The sequence below is a fragment of the Phyllostomus hastatus genome, unplaced genomic scaffold, assembly GCF_019186645.2.
Source record: "Phyllostomus hastatus isolate PE091 unplaced genomic scaffold, TTU_PhHast_1.1 phas_contig_40, whole genome shotgun sequence".
NCBI lineage: Eukaryota > Metazoa > Chordata > Mammalia > Chiroptera > Phyllostomidae > Phyllostomus > Phyllostomus hastatus.
Window position 1 is genome coordinate 48,022,871 of NW_025333872.1, and position 23,456 is coordinate 48,046,326.

Sequence of the window (23,456 nt, forward strand, 5' to 3'; positions counted from 1 at the left end):
TCTTTTCCACCTTTGTTTTCAGAGCCATAAGAGGACTTAAAAACATGCTAAATGGAAGTACCACATGTACCACATACACTGAGATGACAATGCATGGTTTTTAAATCTGTAGTTAGTGACCTGTTTTAAGGCAACGTTTCAAAAAAAATTATTTTTAACTTTTAAGTAGCCACACGTACTATACCTGGAGATACAAAGGAAGGTTCCTCTGAATTGCAGCCAGCCTCGGCGTAGGCAGCTCCGTCTCTCGCTGCAATACCGCATGGGGCAGCAGTAAACAATCTATGATCCGGAACAGCAACTTCTGGGCTTTAGAGGTGGCAAAGATCTGTGCCCAGGATTTAACAAGGATTCCTAACAGAGAAAAGAAGTCACAGCAGTTACGATTATCTTTTAAGTAGAAAATTTTGTCATTCTACTAAAAAATTTATAATTAAAGCACATAGGAACAAGTTAAAGTAGGCACTAGGAAGGAACATGTTTTATGAATCAAAAAACCTTGTCAAGTGATGTATTTCACTAAAAAGACAAATTTCTCTCAGAATTCTGGGCCAAGAAAAACATACACTTCCTGAGTGGCTGATATTTAAAACATACACATTCCTAAGTACAATGTGATTTGGTTACACATTATGTGTATACATAAGTTGAGTGTTGCAATTAATAAGATCTCTCTTTCTTTTGGCTTCTAGGAAACTCAGAGGCAAATAGAATCTAACTTTAAGAACACAGTAAAATCACATGCTATGTTTTTATGTGTACACTTTTCACTGGGCTTCATCATGCTACTCCACATTTTTTGATATCCTTCTTTTAATTTTTATCTTACATACAATTTTATATGCTGTCTCAACCCAGTTTGCAACAAGGAGAGATATTACTAAATTAAATTGTTAAAATAGGAAAAAAGGATAAGTTGTAACACCCTTGAAGCAACCACTTAACCCCCTTGAACTTTAGTTTCTATAACTTTCAATTGTTTAATATAAACAAGTAGTAAGTTTAAATTTTAATTCTGAAAGGGAAACAGATGTCTTTACTCCATGATGGGAGCCAGTCGATCACTACATTTGAGGATAGTAAAGCTTAACAAATGAGCACCCTTTGTTTAATAATTAAAAGCAGATTTATAATTCCCATTAGAGTGTATTACTGCCACTGAGGTCTCCTTTACTGGCAGGGGAAGGACGACACAAATTTAAAAGGAGAGCATTAAGTGCTTGCCCAAAGAGCAGAGTGGTAAATGTAGTGGATAAACTGTTATATTTTATCTTATCTTAGAAAGCAAAAGAGGTGATAAAATTCAAAGTCATTTTTATAAAAAAGTTTCAAATTCAAGTTCTGAAGGAACACAAAAATATGCTTATAGCAGAGTATAATGACGTAAAAAAAAAAACCTAACCAATAATCACTTCTAAGAACAACAAACAGCAACATTAATCTTCTGTTGTAAAAGGAAATACAATAATCAATCATAAAGAAACACAATGCTCACTTAGCCATATTTTAAATAATGCTGGCTTGCTCCTCATTTTTCCAATAGGTGGAAAACTTGAGAGTGACAGCAATGTAAGAAGAACTCATATTCTAACGAACATTAATATACCCATAAGAGGAACTGCCATCATCACCAACACTTCAGATGATTCATATCACTCTAAGGTGTCACCCAGGTATTAACTTATACAGAGCAAGGACCTTCCAACCGAAAATGCATCATCGACCCTTGTATTTCATCTTCTGCCATGGTTAAAATGCTCTGCTTAAGATCTTAAGTTTTATGAGTTCATGGAAGACAGAGGTGATACATTTGTTTGACTGCTATAACAGATTCCTACTTTTTTTTTAAGTTTCAGAAAAGTACATTTCAGTGTTTGTGGTACTAAAAATGTAGAGAAAAAAATTTCTGCAGTAAAAGAACTTGAGGAAAGTATAAATACATAGCATGGCTTTGTAAAAAAAGAACAAGTCATTTTTGTGGCTATAAAAATACTACTTATTTACTGATGAAGCTGAAAATATAGAAAGGTTCTGGGGAACACGCTCCCACAATTGAAAGAGAGCTGCACTATAAGAGCTTTTATGCACTTTCTTATTTTCTTCTGTATGCATGTATTATGCCTTTAAAAAAGTGAAATGGGATCATTATAAAATATATTTTTACAAGGTATTTATAGCTAGAAAATAACTTTGCTCATTTAGGAACACTAGAAAATACACTACATACTATTAGCTAGGTTCATAAAATTACTGAGTTCCAGAAATATGTCATCCCCTACATTGGAGAAGCTCTTCAATGGATGGGTCCCCAGTTCCCAATCCACTGCCTGACACATACATACTCACACACATACAGAGGAGACAGAGAGAGAGAAAATGTCCTTATTGTTCAAAATACAACATGATGATGGGAATAAAAAGTTAAAAAAATGAGCCGACACTATGAGTAAGTTTAAAATTTAGTAAGGGTGTGCTAAGTACACAAATAATTATAATAAATGGCAAGCTATGAAAAACGTCGAAAGAGAAGGACAGATGAAACACAAGCAGGGAGATCAAGTCCACGGGGAGTGCAGGAAAGGTGGGACACCCGTCCAGGGCACCAAAGGGTCAAGGGTAGAATTTCAGTTACAAAGTCCAAAGGGGAAGAATTGACCACAGCTAGAGAAGGATGATCAAAAGGAAAGGCATGCAAACAGAAATGTAAAAAATATAATGAATGAGCAAAACAAAACAAAAAAAAGAAGAAGAGAGATACAAAGAGGAAGAAAGTGGAAGAAATCACTGACAGCTCTATCCTGCTTTCTCAGATGCCTTAATCTGAAGTGTGATTTCATCAAATTTTGCACCTTGCAAGTGAACAGTAGTGGATGCCCAGTGAGGAACTCTCTTTCTTTCAAGGGGATATGATATCCCAACCCTGCATGCTTCAAACAGGTTTGAACTCTCAAGTTTATACTTGCTCTTTCTCCATTTTGTTCTAAACACTTTATGTGTAGAAGACAGTAAGTTATCTGTTCCAAACATCTGACAAATTAAATGGCCGACACTGTAGCAGTATACTATATTCCCAGCCTCTGAGATACAGACAAAAGGAAAGAATACAGGTCTACTTGCCAATAAATAAAAATCACTCATGTAACAAAACAAACAGGGCCCTCAGTTCTTCATAAGGAGACTTTTGCCGTGGGTCCACATATCTATCACCAATCCAAAACTGATTTTGTAGTTCCTGATAAGACTATCATATATTCTGTAAAGACATACCCTGGAATCATACACTGAGCTTAGCAGACTTATAAATTTTAAGTGTCAATATTGAAATACTTATTTATCTACATTTCTCTGTGGTAAATTTATGATAAATTGTCACTAATATTTTTCTCTGAAATTAAGACTGAATTGCCACTACAGCTTTCACTACATTCTGAATCATCCACATCTACACATTTTCAAATTCTCCTTCATCTTTGACGACAAAGATAAAAGGTCTCAGACAGCCCAAGTCAGGTTTACGCATATGTTTATATGATCAAAGGAAAGAGATTTAAGATTTTGGTCATAGAGAAATTTTTTAAAAACCTTAAATTCTGTATAAAAACTTCTAAGGAACCCCATCTCCTTTCCCTTTATCCAGTTCCTATTTTTGGTTAGCAAGATGATTTTAGTGAATAAAGGTATTCAAATTAGTGACTTCCTAAAGATGAACTCTGCTGTTACAGAACAGGCACAGAAAAAGGTTTCTTTTTGGAAGAAAATAGAGTATTGTGAGAAACAAAATGTGAAGCATAAATATCTTTAGTGCTGTAATAAATTCTCTCCTGACCTCCTCCATATACAGCAAACTATAAAAACAGAAAGAAGCCGTGGTTTTCTGACATTTCAGATTCTAACAAAACACAGATAAGCATTAAAAGGAATGTCCATTTTTAACTATCCAAGTATTCACAATGTGAGTGATTCACAGTAGACTACTGATAGCAAACTGATGTTGGCATATTTTCTATAAGGATCATAGTTAATTTTACTATTACCACAAGCACAACAAGAGAGGTTCTGAAGGGAGGTGGGGCGAGACAGAGATACACCTGAAAGCCAACATGAATTATTTTTAAGCTAAATCATTGTCTTTCAGATTATTCTTATGACTGTCTGGAGAACAGTGCTTCTGCTGGTGTATTACTACATTCCCACCCATCATGAGACTGCAGACTCAGCCTCACCAAGTTTTAACAATGTCAGGAATACGTACCCATCATCCTATACGTCAGCTGCAGCCCCGCACTGGAAACATTTTTCCCCAAATAAGGTTTTATATACTTTAATATTTCTCCAAGGTATTCTAAGGACTTTGTAACCATGGCAGATTTATCAGAAAGTTCCTGCAGATTCTCGTAAGTTTTACCAACAGCCTATAAATAAGGAAAAACATGATTTAGGTTTCCAAGTTTTATACAGACTTTGAAAATAAAGATAATTTCTTTCTACACACACACACACTTTACATTTCTGCCTTCATCCTTAACTTTCCAATAAACAGTCACAGCAACTAAAATGCAACAAAAAAGAATCATCTTTTTTTATAATTAAAATACAGGTTAAATAAGAATTATAAAAACAATTCATCAATAATTATTCATATAAGATCTGACTCAGCAAAATATTAGTAAAAAGAAGTAAAAGAATCTTATAACCAAACCACATGGAGACTTCTAAACATCCTGGTATAAAATTGGGAATTCAAAATCCCCAAATTCCTACATTAAGACTTCTATAAAGTTCAAGGTTTGAGATATGAAGTGATTTTCCCCCCAGAATTGTCTTTATGAGCCATTAGATGCCAGCGCAGCTTTCTCAGAAGGAAATAAGACGAGGCACAAAGATTAGGGACAGAAAACTAAGAGGAGGTGGAGTGGAATGTAGATGAGGCAGTAAGGAGAACAGGGAAGAGGAAAGAAGAGGAAGGGAAATAAATGAAAGAATAAGTTGAGGAAGGGTGAAAACAAGCAAGAGGTAAGAAGTCGCACAAAGAATCAAGAGAAGGCTGGCTACAGGCGGGTTAGAAGGTTTTAGAAGAGTACTGAAGTTTTCAAGCCATTATCGGGAATTTACGGTAGATTTCAATGACCTATATATTGGACACAATTGTGCCAATATATATAAGTCACGTGATTTTTGTACTGCAGTTCTCAGCAGGTAAGACAAAGAACAGAAAGGAAGCGGTTGCATCAAACCAAGGCTGAGGGCTTGCAGTCCTGACCGAAGGAACGAGGAAAGAAGACTGTGAGGGTGCTGGTAGGGCAGATGAAGTGAGGCCCCGAAGGGTATATAGTTCAGGGGGACAGGGAATGAAGTGAGACCCTGGGAGGACGTTGCACTTGGAGAAAAGGAAGGAAAAGGTCATGATGATGTCCCTCACAGAGCTGGAGGGACAGATGGTGACAGTCAAAGAGCTTTCAGATGCTCCTTTAATCGGTTCTATTGTTGTTAACTTTCCTGAAAAGTCACTTAATCAAATCAGACTTACTTAAAATTTATAAGGTCTTCACACTGTTCACAGGGTAAAATTCAAACTTCTTATACCAAGATTCTCTGAGTTCTTAATCTACTGATTGATCTATCAACTAATTGGCACTTAGCATGTACTGTCTTACATTATTTTTAACCTTTGTGTATATTCTGTATTCTCAGACAAGTAAGAGTTCTTTAAGATCAAGGACTACTCCTTTTTATTTTTCAAATTCCTAAGAAATTCTAGCATAAAACTCCCTAGCATTTAGTACACAACTATTATTTACTGGTTGATGAAAGAATAATTAATATGGTCTGGATTAAATGAAAAGAACTTTTCAGAGCATTATGCTAAGTGAAATAAGCCAGGTGGTGAAAGAGAAATACCATATGATCTCACCTATAAGTGAAACATAATCAACAAAACAAGCAAGCAAAATATAACCAGAGACACTGAAATAAAGAACAAACTGACAGTGACCAGAGGGGAGGTCAAAAGGGATAACTGGGAAAAAGGGGGAGGGTCATCAAGGAACATGTATAAAGGACCCATGAACAAGGTCAAAGGAAGGTAGGATAGAGGGTAGGAGGCGGGGATCGGGGGGCAGGGGGAATGGTGGAAAGAAAATTAAGACGACTGTACTTGAACAACAATAAAAAAATAAAACAAAAATAAAACAACGACAAAAACAAAATGATCAGTGGAATTCATGCTTCTACCTCCTTTTCTGGTCCAGGACAGTTCATAGCATAGGTGTTCAATTAATTACAGGTTGAGAGCCAATCAAGAACTAAATAAAAGACTCAACAAAAATGTGTATTTTATATCTGCATGTACTATTCCTAAATATTTATAGGACTTATATAACAACTGTAATTGTACCCCTGTACTTTAACTGAATGGAAACCAATGGAAGGTTTCACATTTATGAAAAGAGCGTATAGGTTATAATTATTTTCACTGCAGTTAATACCAACCACTCTGTGGGAAAATAAACCGACTTTTACTGTGAATAGCTTAGAAAAACGCAAATCCAAACACATTAATAACCTCAACTAGGCTGTAAAGCAAAGACTACCACATAAAATAAGTTCCTACAATATCAATAATTGAAAATCTTGAATGGGACTGTTAACAGTAGAATGAGTGGCCAGAGAGGAAATAAAGGCAGGGGCCCTGACCACTGCAATCTAACAAAGAACTTAAAACAGGAGGCTAAAAGTTAAAGCTCATTTGCTAACCCAGCAATCCTGAGCCCGGTTTGTTAAGGCTGTCAGGTATTCCAAAAACACAAGTAAACTATGATAGTGTGGGGTGGGGCAGGATGGGGGATTTGGGGGAGCCCTTGGAAGTCTGTGTGTGTCACCTCCACTAGCTGGGAAAAGGAAAAACTTGAGACTATATATTCATCCCAAGGCCTGGAGGAAGAAGGGGAAGGGTCTACAGTGCTCAAAGAAGAACGCATAAAACAACTTTGGTTAACTGCCTGCCCCTGGTCACGTATGCAAAATGAACAAATTGAGTCTGGAGCAAGATAAGGATTTGGGCTAACAGACTCCCATGCAGACCTTCATTTGGGTAGTCACGTTTCTCCTGGAAAGCTGGCACCACGTTTACCCATCAATCATTGTGTAACTTCTTCACCCCCACTCCACCAACTATATTAGTCCTCAGAACAAAGGACTTGCTCTCTTGCCACACAGGGGACCCTTAGCCAGCGGGCCTCTGGCCACTCTCGCTTTTGCTTTCCTATTAGAATTTAGCATTAATAAACTTTGCTTGCACGCTAATAGGCTCACTGACCTATAATTCTTGACTGCATTGGCAACAAGAACTGAGGTCCTCCTGTGACAAAACTATTTATGATGGGGACCAAACAAACAAACGGATTGCATTTTAAAGTTCTAATCACACTATCATATGAAGTAGTTGATGTTTATGCTGAAGAGATTAAATTTTTACTGTAAAACTTACACTCGTTTACTATGGGATCATAAACATTAAGGTGGAAGTATTATGGACCATACACAAGAAAATTTAGTTCCCAAGTACCTGAATAATATTGTTATCTGGCTATTTCAACAAGATATTCCTACCATTTACGTCAGCTTTAATGTAAGGCTTTTATGTAGCATTTTTTACACTTACTTTTCATTAAAAATAATTCTTCTGTCTTTAGGAGTGAATTGTACTATACCTTCAATTCACATTCTTATTCTTCCAGAAATTCATAGTAGCAGGCACCCAATAATATGATTCAATTTAAAAGAACTCCTTTCATAGAAAAACATCCGGAACATTTTAAGTTTTTAAATATGATTATGATGGATCTGTACAATTATACTAATAAATGAAAAATACCTCAAGAAATTGAACAAGTGCTTTTTTAGGGTCCTCTGGGATGGGTAAATATTCAACTTGAGCCTTTGAAAAGATACTCTTTATTTCCGAGAGTTTAAACAGCAACCTGGTCAGTTCGGCCAACTGTTCCATGTACTCTTTTTCTGTTAAAATAAAATAACAATATTCATGTAATGTTTATTATATAAACTTGTATTTTATATATAGACATATGAATGAGAGCAGGAAATGTAGCATTCTTCATTTATGACTTGCTTTCCTTTAAAATTAAAATTTCCACATAATTATAAACTTTGAATTAAGTTTCTCTCACTAAGGAAAGATTCTATTTAAAAACAAGCATGTACTTGTTAGAACAACACTGCTCCAGACACTACTCCTGGTTACTCCTATAAAGCTAACTGATGTACTAACACATCAAAGGAGCATTGTCCAGTCCAGCCGGTGTGCAGTTTGTGAATGGCCATAAGGAGCTGCCTGTGGAAAAGGTGTGCCCTGTAGGCACCCAGAACTGTATGAGGATATTAAAAAGTACACGTATCACTCGGTGACTAATGGGAAGGCAAAAGAAAGGCAAAATATCTAATAAAAAGGGAGAGAATTATTCATAATTGGGTATTTTTCTTTTCTGGCTTTCATAGTGTGATATCTGGTTATTTACTTCATATTTCCACTTTTTTTGTGATCAGTTTCTTCAAGGTAAAAAGATGGTTGTCATTTGAGAGCAAGTTTTTTTTCTGACTTTGAAGGAAACAAGGTCTTTTATCTTTAAATGAGAGGAATTTATTATTATAGAAACAGGAAAACATCAAGAAAAAGAAATAGACTACAAAAGGAAATGAATTCCTGTGTATATAGCTAATTACAAATATATTTTTTATCTTTTCTTTTAATTTATGCAACAAAAAAGGGAACTTTTAAACATATTTAGCTATTTAAAAAGCAAAACACCCATGATACTTACCAACTGCCTGTTCAGGATTTATTTCAATGAATAAATCATCAGGTAAACTGAGGTTTTTTATATACATTTGCAAAATGCAACGAATCCATGATCTTATAGTTAAGGCTTGAAAAGATACACAGCCTGAATAAGAAAGTGCTTCACATAACATGCTGTAAAAATAAGTCAATAGATATTAAAAACAAAAATAAAATCCAACAAGTTCCCTGAATATAGATATTTAGAAATAAAGAAAAACATTCTAACATTCCCCACTTTTTGGTCTTCCTTATTTTATAGACAAACACAACTAAGGCAGACATGCAATGCTGAAAATGAACACTACAGAGACACACCATAAGGATATTTTAGCTAAATACAGGATGGAACAAAAGTAGGTTTACATTTGTTCATATGGAGAATAATACCATAATTAAATGAATAATAAACTGTTTCACATACAACTGTACATCTACTGTTGCCCCACCTTGTACTCTTGTTTTCATTTGTAGTATTCTAACTTTTAATTTTTTTTTTCTGCCAATGGCATATGTGTCAGGTTTATGCCAAGGGAAAGATGTAAGGAAGAATAAGGTTAAAAGGGGGAAAAGAAAGGAAGGGGCTTATAACTAGCTCAGTGTGATAACAATGAAGGAAATGCAAAGTAGACTCAAAAACAGCAGCCTTTAGAGTAAACAGAGAAGCGTTCATGACCACAGACGTAAAAAAAAAGTTAAAAACAAGACGTGTTTCTGTGTGGGTGTACTGATCAATCCCATCCCTTCCTTCCTGCCTCCCTACCACACAGGCAGTCACTACTATAGAATTCCAAAATAAGATCTGACAGAAATTTAAAAAAATATACATATATATTTCTATAAAGCCCAAGGCCTGGCTAACTTGATTTCTAATCATTGTATAAGTAGGTATAGAAAGAATGAGAGTGAGCTTAAGCTAACTATAAACTGTTATGTAAAGTCAGACATTTTAAAAATACATGTAAATCATAATTCTAGAAACACTGCTTTAAAATACTTTGAACACAAGTTGTCATAAAAAGAATATGCAATATAGAAGAACTCAGGTTGGTCATTTATTATCTACCTATATAACCTTCCCCAAAGTATTTAACATCTATCTTTGCATTTCAGTTTTTTCAACTTTTACCGATATGCTAATCTTATTTCAAAACTAAAATAATTTCAGCAAAAGTATTTAATAAATAAATTTTTGTTGTTATTACAGAATTCTCGAGATACAAGGATCCTAAAAGTAATCCAACTGAAGCTGAACTTCCTTGCTTTGCAACTGAAAGCCAATGAGAAATGGCCTCATGACTCTGTCTGATGAACTTCCTCATGAGAACACCTCAGCACTGACTACAATGGCCTCTTAGATGGGTATATTTATTCTTTTCACCCATCTTAATATTCTTATTCAATCCTTCCTGATAATACTATTTCTATTTTAACTTTATTTATCGTACATTTTCCCCCACTGTGGTTCCTGAGATCTCTCAGGTAATGTGGCAGGCGGTGCTTATAGATAAGGAAACCGTTAGGGGTGGTAAGTGTCCGATTAATGACTGCCCAAGTTGAGAGTCCAATGTTTGAAAATCTAGCTGTCAAAATAAAGCTATCATTAAATCTAAAACTTTAATAACATACCAGTGTATTATACATTCAGCACTATTAATGTATAATTTCTTTCACAATGGTGAGTGTAGAAAGGTCATTTCAGGACGGCGATAAGACAGTTCTACAAAAGTAGTTTTAAAAAAGGGCTTAAGTAGAAATATTTTTTTAAAAATAGCAGGCCATGAAACTTAAGTTGGTTTTCCTACTACTGCTGTCAAATGCTGATAAATCTAAAAGCTAGAAACTGCCAAAATCAGAGTGTATGTAGTCAAGATCAGTTTCTATTTGTAAAAATTTTTCCTTTCCTAGTATACTGATCTATCATGGTTTACATTAATGTGCACACCTGAAATAAAATCACTTACCTATTTTGGAGAAGATGACTTAAATACCTTGCTACGACTTGGGGACAGGTGATGTCATCCCACCCAAAAAGCTGTATCATGGTTTCCGCCGGCCGCGGCTGAAGCTCTGATAGGGCTGTGCTGGGCATGTCCACTGCTAGCAAAGTAAAATCTAGATTTACAAGGAGAAAAACTTATGATGAAAAACTGTTAAAAACTTTTTCCACTCCCAAAATTATATCAATAGTGATTGATATAATTACATAAGTTTTCAATGGTAAAAAACTTAGGGTGAAAAATTGTTACAAACTTTCTCCTTCCAAAATTGCATCAATAGTGATTAAAAAATGAGCCCTACATAATAAAATGTCACATTTAGAAACAGAGAAAAACTAAAGCTAAACTAAATTCATGTTAAAGCAACTGCTGTGCAACCATGGTGATCTCCCAGGACCAGCCCAGGACGGGCCCAGGACGATTTCCCTCAGCAGTACTGATAGGCATCTCTGTCGGCTTCCTCAAACTGCAAATTCCAAACCTGTTTCTAATGCAACTTCCTCCCTCACAAGCCCATTCTAAAAACTATTTCTGGCATCTGCTCTCCTCCAATCAGGCTAATTTATTTGCCACCTGCCACAGAGGAAGAGTTCACCCTTATTTTAGATGCTGCACATTCTCTTCTCTTAAACAGTGGTCTCTATGACACTCCACTTCCTTCAGAACCCACTAAGCCTAGGAATGAGAATCCTTTAGTTAGCCATGTTAAACAAATATACTTTGTTTTGTGATTTCCTGGGAATTCCCCAACTTAATTTGTACTATATTAATTTATGTTTGTCAATAAATTCCTTATTAAGCACTGCCTCCATGCAGCTCTCTCAAATGATGGCTATTTATTCTCCCACATCTCTCTTACAACTTTTCCTACAGACAGGGTGAGTTTACTCCTTGCTTCACATTGCTACTTCTAGACCATTCTCCTTCCTTCTTCCAAAACCCTCTGGACTTGGTTCTCATGTCATCAGATCATACAATCCACTCACTTTCCTTGTTCCATTCATCTACTGCTTCCTAGTCCATCCACTCACATTCCCCCAAAATTGTAGCTCACTCACATACTCTGTCAGCATTCGTCATAAGCCTTGATGAGTTTTCTCCCAATATCCTGGCCTTTGAGTTTCTTGAAATCTTGTCCTCTAATGAATCTATCTTCCACTCTACTTCAACTCTTCACTCCTACAGTGATACCAAGACCTTGGCATTAACAGTAAGTACACTCCCTCCGTAATTTCAACTTTGAAGACCACTTTCTGGCACCAAATAGCTTTCCAACGGTCCTCTTACAGGTCCCCAACTCCAACAATTCTTTGATTTCACCAGAACCTACAATTTTCCTACAAACTTCTTCCTGCCCCTCACTGCCTTTGTGCTTTCCTTTCCCTTTGTAGGCTGCTTGATTGCATGGCCCTCCATTACACTCATTTGTGTTTAACACCAACTCCCTTGCTTTTCACTTGACTGGTTGTACTTGTCTGGGAAAAAACACCATCTGTTTAATTCCAACACTTGCTTTTCTCCCTAAATGTATCCACACCCGTGCAAACGGCTGGTGAGCAACCATGGTGACTAATCTCACTGTAAATTTATGACTACAAACTTTAAGTGGCCCTTAGAGCTGGCTCACATTCCTACATTTCTCCAGTCCATTCAGTTTTTTTCTCCTGGAAGACAATTGCAAACCTTCTCTACTCTCTGTCATCAGCCAGCACCTCCTCCCCATCCTCACTTCCAGCAAATACCCTTAGTTACTACTTCACAGAAAACTGAGTAACTTTAGGAGAGAACTGCCACAAGCTCCCACCCCATCTACCCAGCTGCCTCCACCAGGGCCCATTTACTCTGCCTTCTCTCCCGTTGTTACCAGTGACCTGAGGCCAAGGACTCTAGGGGGTCCTGTTTCTCCTGGGCACTGAAAAACACGTGACACTCTTGCATCATCAATTTTCCCTCACTCCAGAACATCCCTGTCGGAATTATAAATATGCTGAAATTTCTCCCACGTTATTAAAAAATCTCTGATTCCACTCCCCCCTTGAGCTATTATCCCCATTTTTCTACTCACAAACAGTGCTACTCAAAAAGATTTATCTACATATGCAGTCTGCAATCCCTCTTCTCATGTTTTATCTCGCATGCTCCTCAGCCCGGCCTTTGCCTCTACCATTACATCAAAACCACTCAAGATCACCAGTGACCTCCTTCTTGTTAAATCCAATGGCCGATTCTCAGGCCTCATCTCAATTGACCTATTAACAGCATCTGGGCTGTTGCTGACTTCTTCTTCCTTGAAATGCTGTCATGTGATTTCCAGGGCCCCACACTTCCTTGGTGTTCTCTTACCTCACCAGCATGCCTTTGGTAGTTTCCTTTCTTGGTTACTCTTTATCCTACAAATCTGGACATGGGCTATCCTATGGCCTTGTCCTCAATCTCCTCTTTTCAACAATATTTTCTCCATTGGTGATCTCATCCAGTGCACAGTTTTAAAGACTATTTATATACATTAATAGTTTTCAGTAGTGTCCAATATCAAAGTCCTAGTCTTCCTTCACAAAATCTGCTCCTGCCACAATCTTCCTCATCTCAGCAAATAGGAAGCTCTCTTTTTATCTAGTTAGCTTACCATTTCACACCCACTTCAAAAATTCTGTCAGCTCTACCTTCGGACTGGAAATCTGACCACTTCTCACCACCTCCGCTGCTACCCCCCCAGCCCAAGCTGCTCATCTCTGTAGTACTGCAGTCACTCCCTAACTGGCCTCCCTGCTGCTCCCCTAGCCTTCCTACAGTCTACTCTTAGCCAAGCAGCCAAAGGGATCCTATCACTCATCTCCTCATAACTTTCCAACAGCTTCCAGTCTCAGAGTAGAAGTGAGAGACTTTACAACTGTGCACAAGTCAGAGCACAAACCAGCTTCCGTTAACTCCCAATCACATCTCTGACTACTCTCTCCCTTTCATATGCTACACAGCTTTTATGGCTTCCCTCACTGCCTCAGTCACTGCGGACACGCTCCTGTCTGAGGACTTCTGCATAGCGTGGGTCTCTATCCTCCATTAGGTTCACTCAGATGGTACTGACTCAGCCTTCCTGACTACCCTTTAAAATTCCAACCTGCCTCTGGCCTTCCCCAACCCTCCCCTTTACTATAGTTTTATTTTTCTCCACAGCACATATACCATATAATAATTTATACATTACTTAGGTATTTATTGTTCTCTGGCCCCTACTAGACTATTAGCTCTATGAGAACATGTAGCTTACACGTGAGCAAAAAAGTTATAGTCCTTTTTTCTTCCTGGTCATAGAAGTGAGCACTCATTGACTGTTTCTTCAATGCAGGAAAATTTTCTCTCCTAACCTATCTTAATATTAAAACATACTCCAAACCTGCAAAACATTTCGTTTCTATTTACATACCACTTCCTTTCAGTACCTAGGACAGCACCTAAGACTAACCATGTGAGAGCACTTTTGTTCACTGGGATGATGAATGGAAGAAAGATAAGTCATATCCACTACTAATGACTGCTTTGATCATGCTGACTGAATATCAATATTTGTTTTCATAGACATTACAGTAGTTGGAAAACAGTTGTCCTGTCACATTTTTCTATCTATCATTGTTTATGTTTTAATTGTGGGAGTGCTACCAGAATTCAGGACCTTTGTAGCATTCAGTCACTTATGTGGTGCATTTAGCTCAGCTGTCCTCATTCACACAGGGTAAAAAACACCTTGGTTTAGGTCTTAGAATTTTTAAAGCATTGCAATACATTAAATACCATCATATAAATTGCATTTAAAGACATGTAGTCACCATATTGATCTCTATCTATTCTAGTACTTGTTAACACATTTTGGGCAAAATATCCCTTGAAAAAGATAAGAACCTCTTCTCAGAAAACTGCATATATGCACATATATTCAAATACTTGCTTGCAATGTCATGTGAATAAGAGTCCCTTAATGCCTAAGGGCATGTCATTAGGCTAATAAGCAAGCCAAGTAAAAATTACAACCTAAATAGAACTTAGTAGAATTCAGAACAGTAACATTCTATATATTCGATGTCACTCTGATTTCACCTGCTTGGTGTTAAAATGAAATTACTGCTATATTCTTTTGCTCTTTATACAAGTTACTTCATCTGATACCAAGGTATCTACACATACAATCTGAAAATAAACAAGTTGCACTAGAAGAAATCAAATGGTACTTTACTATTCAAATATTACATGCATAAGAAAAGTTTATGTACATTCAATATTTTTAAGATTGAAAATTATCTTTTATTTTTAGCAATCATTTAACTTTTATCTTTACTAAGAGAAAAATAATAGACAAACCAGAGGATCCTAATTTAACAATATGTAATTCTGTTCACCTTTCTAGTTGTCAAAATATTTATTATACTGTGATAAAATAAGAGTTTGTTACCAACCAACAGAAGAAAAAACTGACAGAGCTTGAAAAATGAGAAACTAATTAGCAAATTACAAAGCTGACCGGCAGCGGCATCTGCAAGTTGCGAGAAAGGCACTGTGGGTGACATCCTCTGACTCTTCAAAAATGAAAAGAAGTATCTCCAAAGTGCACTGGCAACTGCAGCAAGGTGGCGCTCTTTAGCCGATAATGAAGACTGCATAACTAGGTCCACGTTTTCCTTTTCAAGTTCCTGACGCAATTGTTGGTGCATATTCCTAAAAAGAAGTAAAAACATAGCTAATACACAACAAATGCTAACAAAAATCTTCTTTAAATACATTTTTGGCTTTTAACATTTATACCATATGAAAACTGAAGGACCATTTTATATAATTAAAGCCTTTATGCTAAGACATTATGTATTCCTGGTTGTTTGATGGATGAAGGATGGCATATTAAGCACCATAAAGTTAATGTTAATTACTAATGTCAACCATTAATTATGTGCTTTTTAATATGTCAGATCTAAATGAGAAACAGGCAGCTTCAGAACGAAGGTCTGCATTTTGCAGCTCACTATGACAAGTGCTTTTACTTACAATCTAGACATGGAAACAATTTTTTAAACCATTTTCTCTTTAGGTTACAGATGTACCAAGAGGAAAGTAAGTGTATCCGGCTTATGTCTGGTATTTTAAATTAAAACATTTTCCTTGTTTAGAAAAGACACAGGCCTTGTACTAGTACACAAAACTGTGACAGAAACAATTTTAGCTCCTTGGTCCAAAAAACAGTCATAGTCATTTCCACATAGCACACAACAGCAAACAAAAAGTTATTCTCCATAAAATACTAAACATGAATTCAATAGTCTCAAATCTTGATTCATCATTTGCTCACTTTTTTTTTTTTTTGCTTATTTCAGTTGAAAATTTAGACATGTCTACCTTTATAGGAATATGAGAAGGAAATGCTAAGAGATTTCATAGTGGTCTGGCACAGAAGGTATTTATGCAATACGCCCAGCAATTAATACTATATGATTATCTAAAAGTAAATGTACAACCATGATATTATCCCTGTTTGTTTATAATGCCGCCATATCAACTGAGAGTACATACAAATGCATAGATACCATCCTTAGATTTTCTGTCTACAATTAAAGTGAAAGCAGTGAAAAATAACCGATAGAGCTACAGAAGACTTCCTGATTGTAGTAGTATTCCATTCCACTTTGAGAAAAGAAGGAAATAGGACATTAATTCCAACATTCCTGATGTTTTAAATCAGTTTATCTAGGGGAGGTGGACACATGAAATAACTATACGAAATGTAGAACTAACTAGTACGTATAACTAAAGCAATTCCATTAAAAAATCAAACTGGTTGCAAGACCACATTTTAGACTTTTCACATAACTACACATACATAAATATAAGAATCAATTATATAACATTTGGACCCTCTGACCCTTTACTCTGAAATTCTTGAATAATATTTAAAATTACTTCAAGTACTGAAAAAAAGTGTACAAAAGCCTGGGGAAAGAATATAATAGCAAGCAGTTTTCATAGAAGCTAACCAAATATCTGCTGTGTTCTCTGTGTAAGCCTGAGATGCTTTCTACTTGAACTAGTGGCTAGAGAACTATTTCAGGTCCTTTAGCTTTGAGCAAGATGAATATAAAACCACTAAAATCCATTTGGCAACTAACTCAACTGTGTACATCGACATAGCAAGGTTCATGAGTACATTTCAACACACCAGAATCCAAGTAAAATAATACCACCATTTGCACAACCCATTTATAGCCTTTTCAAAGTGCTGTCTTCGAAGGATAATAAGTAACAATAACATATTGTACTTGGATAAGATGGGTTTTGCCTACTGTTTATAAATAAATATGCTTTTCTTTAGTATTTAAACCCTAATCCCTAGGAAGAGCTATCATTTCTGTTTACCTTCTATGTGCTACAAATTCTTTTAAGTAAAAAATCAGAACAATTCTATGAGATAGGTATCATTAATCCTCTTTATAGATGATAAAGCTGATGGCAAGAAAGTAAAATAATATACATAAAAGGCATACAGCTAAGAAGGGCTGGCCCTGAAATCTGAACGTAAATCTGACTCTGAAGCCTATCCCTTACACACTAAAATACACACTCTTATGCACTATGACATCTGTGCGTGTGCTCAGACACACACTTTAAACACTGATTCTTCTGTTCATACTTGGGTTGAAGCAATTCCACCAAGCTGAAGGAAAGAAGGTAGAAAAGCCATATGTAGCTTTGCCCCTGTGAAGAACCAGGAGCAAAACCAGAATTCTGTTTTAGAAAAAACTGTAGGTAGAGATCCCAAGAAAAATGCATTCAGGGCAATATTTAAAAAGTCAAAGAAAGCCAAACCATTTTTGACCTCTCCAGAACAAAATGTTTTAGGTACCAGGGATCTGATTCAGAGCTCTGAAAAAAGCAAACCCCTAGGGAGAAAGTTAATGCTAGCAATTATACTCTCCAAGGTAAAAGCGAACACAGCAAAAACAATTTCCTATTAAGTATAAGACCCTGACCCCAAAACAGACTTGTTTTGGAAATGTGCAGTCCACTTAGTATTTTGGTTTGAAAAGAAGCTATATATCCTGGGAATGTGGAAAGTACTTTCTGCCCAATGGCTTGTATGTTCAAAGCACTATCATTCTGAATAAGAATGATAATCTGTTATCGTAACACAAAACAAAGTTGTTTAAGATCTTATAATAATTTCTATAAACATGAAGATATCAGAGAGAGGCAAATGCAGGAAATGACAAGGATTTATTGTAATGTGGGTCTGACAGAAGAATCAAATTTCTGCACTATACGCAAAATGGTTAGCAATACCCCATGCAGTCATAGGCAGTTTTTAAAATCACATATCCTGCATCAAAACACTAACTACACATAGACTACAGAAGAAGAAATTTATTGTATTAGATGTGACTGTATACCTACTTGAAGGTACACTGACAAAAATGAAAATATTGAGAGAAGCTCTGTCACTAGTGGTAACATTATAAAAGAAGACACAAAACATATAAGTTTGTAAAGAATCTAACACAGTTCTAGATGTCATGGCTATTTTACAAACCATTTTCTACATTCTTCTACAAACAGTAGAAATATATAAAAGACTTTATATATATATGTACAAATATAAAAGCACAAAAGGTAAAATGTGATTTCGGATCAAAAATAAAAAAGACTCATAGATGGAGAGCAGATGACAGATAGTCAGGGGGAGGTTAGGGAGTGGGAAGACTGAGCGAAAAGGAAAAAGGACTCATGGACATGGACAACAGTGTGGTGATTGCTGGTGGGAGGGGGTCTAAGTGGAGAAAATGGTAATGGAAAAAAAAATACAACGAAGATTAAACCCACCGCTTCCCCTCAAAAAACAACAGAAAGAAATGTCATAAGTAATGTAGAATCTCCCAATACTTGGCAAATGTTCTGAATAAAGACAAACTTAATGCAGATTAAAACCATTTTGGAAATATACACATTGGAAATATACATGCATAACTAGTCCACTTACATTCTAGAAGATGCAATATAGCATAGTAAAAAATAAAATTTTCTGAATGTCATTATTCAAATTGCAGCTCACATGCTAGAAACAAAAGCAACATTAAGCATTTACTGGTATTTACCATGTGCCAAACACCATGCTAAGTGTTTTATAAGCATTATTTCTCACCCTATGAAGTATGTACAATTATTATTATTCAAGTTTATAAAGGAGGAAATTGAAGCAAAAGAAGTAAAACATTGGGTAACACAGCTATCTAGTTATTAGTAAAGCTCTTGGAGCTGTGTGACCTTAAAAAACAGAAAGTAACCTCCCAGCAGTTTGTGTGTGGTAAGTCAAGGAGAGGAAATCATTTGCTATGCCCATCACAGATGTATCATTAAGACTGTATGAAATAACATCCTCGAAAGTGTTTAGAAACCTACCATTACACCATGAACACCCAAACCTGCCGTGCATACGTGATGATCCACGTCATCAAATGCTTCTGTTTTAGTCCTGCTACCCTGCTCTCTTGGGCTTCCTCCCTAAGTTCCTGATTCCTCCATCTGACTGCTATTTTGCCTGTCTCCAATATTTGTTTTACTGTTTTACCACCCCACTACTTCCAGGGATTTCACACATTTTGCTTCTCCATTTCACCCCCTACCTCTCTACGCCTACACAGACGCACAAATGCATGGAGGCATCTACCACATGAGAGGCACTAAAACCTACCTGCCAGCTGCAACCTGCCAGCCGGTCTCTGAGGTATGTTTCTCCCTAACTACTTGGGCAGGCTTCTGGAAACACTTACTGGATTAGTATATCTGGGTTTTACTTCTTTTTTTATCCTCACCTGAGGACATTTTTTTCATTGCTTTTAGAGAAAGAGAAAAAGGGGGTGTGAAAAGAGAGAGAGACAGTGATGTGAGAAAGAAACATCAATTGGATGCCTCCTGTATGCTCCCCAACCTGGGACTGGGGATTGAACCCACAACCTGGGTATGTGTCCTGACGGGAATCAAACCCGCAACCTTTTGGTGTACAAAACAATGCTCCAACTATCTGAGCCACCCGGCCATGGTTTACTTCTAACCTTTGTCTGCTCTTGTTTCTCCTGTCACTAACAATGATGGAACAAGGTATGGTACCCTATACATCACTTTCCTGGTAGTCACGGTTGTCTATGCTTCTGATATATTATGGTTCGAAAATTTAAAGAACAGTTGTTTATCAATGGATCGTTTACCCCACAGAAAAAGCATAACACAATAAATGTGACTGATAAGAGCTAAGAGAAAGTACGGAAATGACAACAATTAGTAACTGAATTCCTTTTTTAGTGCCACTTTAAACCTGGCAACTTTCTTCAAATTGATATTAGTGAAAAACATAATGGGAAGGTCTAAGTTAAAAAGTTGTTCTAAACCACTATCGGTAATTATTTCAAGTATCTGATTGATCTAACTAATATAAAATTGGATGGGAATCCAGATATTCTATGACCATTTTTAGTCTCAGCTAAACTCACTAAAAAAACCTTACATACTTTGAACTCTATGGTAATTCTCATTCACATTTGTAAAACAGGGCTATAATCTGCTTTACTGCCCAGAAAGAATATAACAACCAAAGTAATGACATTACTACAAAAAATACACAAAGAGTTAAAGCTGGAAGTTACCCTAAAAATCATCCAAGTCAATCCTGTTTTCAAAAAATGAGAAAAATACAGCCTCCGGTATTATGAGACTTCTACAAGGCTTCATGATGAGATAATGGTGGCTTGAGTCCTGACTCCCAGTTTCGTGCATACCCAAGTTACCAGGAAAAGGTGATGAGTGGAAACCTGACCAGCAAGGAGCAACCTGGACATAGCCTGCAATGCCTCCCTGTACTAGATGCCTCAGTGCACCTGTGCTGTGTGGGAGAGGGAGGGAATGGGTGGGGGATGACTGAGTGGATACGTGATATCAAGGCAAGAAGTTCATTGGCCGTTTTGATCATCAAAGACTGCAACAAATAAAGAGCACAGCACTAGCAATGATGCTTTCAGGCATATATAATGCACCATCAAAGAATATAAGGGTTCCAAAGGTGTAAGGAAAAGTATTCAAATGAACACTCGTTTAAGAAACAGAAGACTAGCTTGGGACACTGGGAAACCCTTGAGACTTGTTTTTCATGTGTTTTCATGTGTTAAATGGGAATAATCCTCCATGGAGCTGCTAAAGAATCAAATCATGTCATTTAGGTAAAAACAATTTATAGACTATAAGGCAAGATAATATGCATTTCAGTCTCATTGTCACTGCTCCTAAATCCTGATACCCAGGTTCATAGGTGCAGTAGGGCATTACTGGCTTTGGAGACAGGCATGAGCTTTGGAGACAGGCACACCCAGATACAAATCCTACTCTGTTACCTACTGGTTGCAGGGCCATTTCCTTATCTGTCACAAGAATTGTTAATAAAGGACATTCAATAAATGGAACAATTATTATTGTTGGCCAAAGAATCTAAGATTGTTTGTTGAGAACAGATGTGCCAGCCCTGTTCTACATCACTGACCTTTATAATTAGTTTAATCCTGTAAGTAACTATTATTATCCCTATCTTCTAGACAAGGGATCTAAGTAAAAGAGGATAAATAATTTGACTGGTTCACACTGTTAGTACGCAGCACCACCAGAATTTGAACCCAAGCAGTCAAATCTAGCTACCATGCAACAATGCTACTGCTCTCTCAAATACCATGTTACTACTTAAATAAATAATGCATGTTTTAAATGTTACATTGCTGTATCTATGCATTCCTATGCTAAGATCCTCATGAAGGTAATTACAAAGTAGTATGACATCCAATCCCAGGTGGCAGGCCAGATATGCACACATTAAAACTGAACACTTCTGGGGAGTGTAGACTATTCTAAGGGATTCCAAAGGTCAATGACATTATCATTTAAAAATTTCCTGTGGTCTACAATTAAATTAACTTGCAAGACTGAAGAAAGAGAATACACCAGGAATCCAATGTTAAGCCCAGCAAACCAAGCATGCTTGTAGCAAAGCTGCCTTATGGTTTTAGAGAATCCCAGTGAAGCACTTAAAATTAGGTTGCTTGCCCCTATCCCCAAAAATATGGCATAGTATGAAAATATGTCATTAGAAGGTGATTACTTTTAGGAATCATCCTTATTATTCTATTAGTCTTATATTTAAGAAAATTACAGGGCTCCATCACTTAAGTTTTTCAGTGATACTTAACTATATTTTTTGGTCCAGCACCACCAAGGATCTATCTCCATAGTTCTCAATCCTGACTGTCATCAAAACCATCTGTAGAGCTTTTAAAAATACAAATGCCCTGGCCTTACTAAAGATCTTACTGCATCTTCAAGTTTGGGGCCAAAGCATATTACTTGTTTTTAAATTCTGGTTCGGTAGGTCTGGGGAGGGGCCTGAGTGTCTCCATTTATATTAGGCAGATGCTGCTAGCCCAGGGCCACACTTTAAGCTTCCTGGCATTTCTCGTCTCTAAAATGGTAATAATAATAATACCTACAGAAGTAAATTAGTTAATTACACTAAAACACTTAGAATAGGGTTTACACATATATTCTCAATAAACAGGTTCTTATCTTGAGGTCAACAATAAGTACTTCATTTATCAAATATGTCCTATTTAATTCATGCAATAGTAGCCCATGGATCCCAATGAGTAGCAACACCGTATGTAATTCTGTTCTAGAGGAGGGTTGAGACCCATTCCTCTACTCTGTAGGCTTAAGTATAAAACAAAGTACAAGTTCTACACTAATTCATAGAAAATGGTCATTGAGGACAGCAGAGGAAAATGGGAATGGGCATAATTCTCAAAGGTCATGTTAAGGACTGAATAGCTGAAAAAGAGAAAAGTAAAAGCACAAGGACATATAAAATCAACTCACTTTCTAATTCAATATGGACTACAAATGTTCCTGGCAGCAGGGATACAAAGTTATCAAAACAGACAAAGTCTCTGTCCTTCTGGAGCTTGTATTCAACAACAGACATAATTAAATATAGATATTTAACATCTCAGATTGTGGTAAGCTTTAGGGATGATGAAGAACCAACATAAGGGGGTAATGAAGGATGGGAGTTAATATTTCACCTAGGATGACCAGGAAATGCCTTCTGCAACATTTAAGCAAAGACGAAATTAAACTAGTAAGGGAGGGGACTACAAAGCTATGTGGAGGGAGAACATTCTGTGGAGAAGTAACAGCAAATGCAGCGATGCCACGGCTGGTGGTTTCACAGACTCAGGAACAACGGGAGGCCAGTGGGCTGAAGCACCATGGGTCACAGAAGGAAGGGCAAATGAATCCTGAGGTAGCTGGGTTCCAGACCGTGTGGCATCTTGTAAGCTATAGTAAGGACTCTGGGTAAAATCCAATTGGGTAACAAGCCACAAAAGCAGAAGGGTAACATAATTTACATCTCAAAAGGAATATATAAAAGAGCAAGGTGTATGGGGAAGGGAAGAAAAAGTAACCACTCTGTAACAGAATTTTTATAGTAACATTATAAGGCAATATATTTAAAGATAGACAACTGGTCCCCATTTGTT

General features: G+C 36.7%; 1 protein-coding gene across 1 annotated transcript in view; it reads right to left on the minus strand.

Moving 5' to 3' along the window:
* Positions 1–23,456, minus strand: part of MMS22L (MMS22 like, DNA repair protein) — a 116,675-nt gene that overhangs the window by 18,133 nt on the left and 75,086 nt on the right. The window contains exons 15-20 of the mRNA XM_045843239.1: positions 15,368–15,561; positions 10,819–10,969; positions 8,838–8,989; positions 7,874–8,016; positions 4,253–4,412; positions 185–354 (exon numbers count right to left, since the gene is read on the minus strand). Coding sequence (XP_045699195.1) covers positions 185–354; positions 4,253–4,412; positions 7,874–8,016; positions 8,838–8,989; positions 10,819–10,969; positions 15,368–15,561 — 970 coding nt within the window. The remainder of the gene's footprint in view (positions 1–184; positions 355–4,252; positions 4,413–7,873; positions 8,017–8,837; positions 8,990–10,818; positions 10,970–15,367; positions 15,562–23,456) is intronic.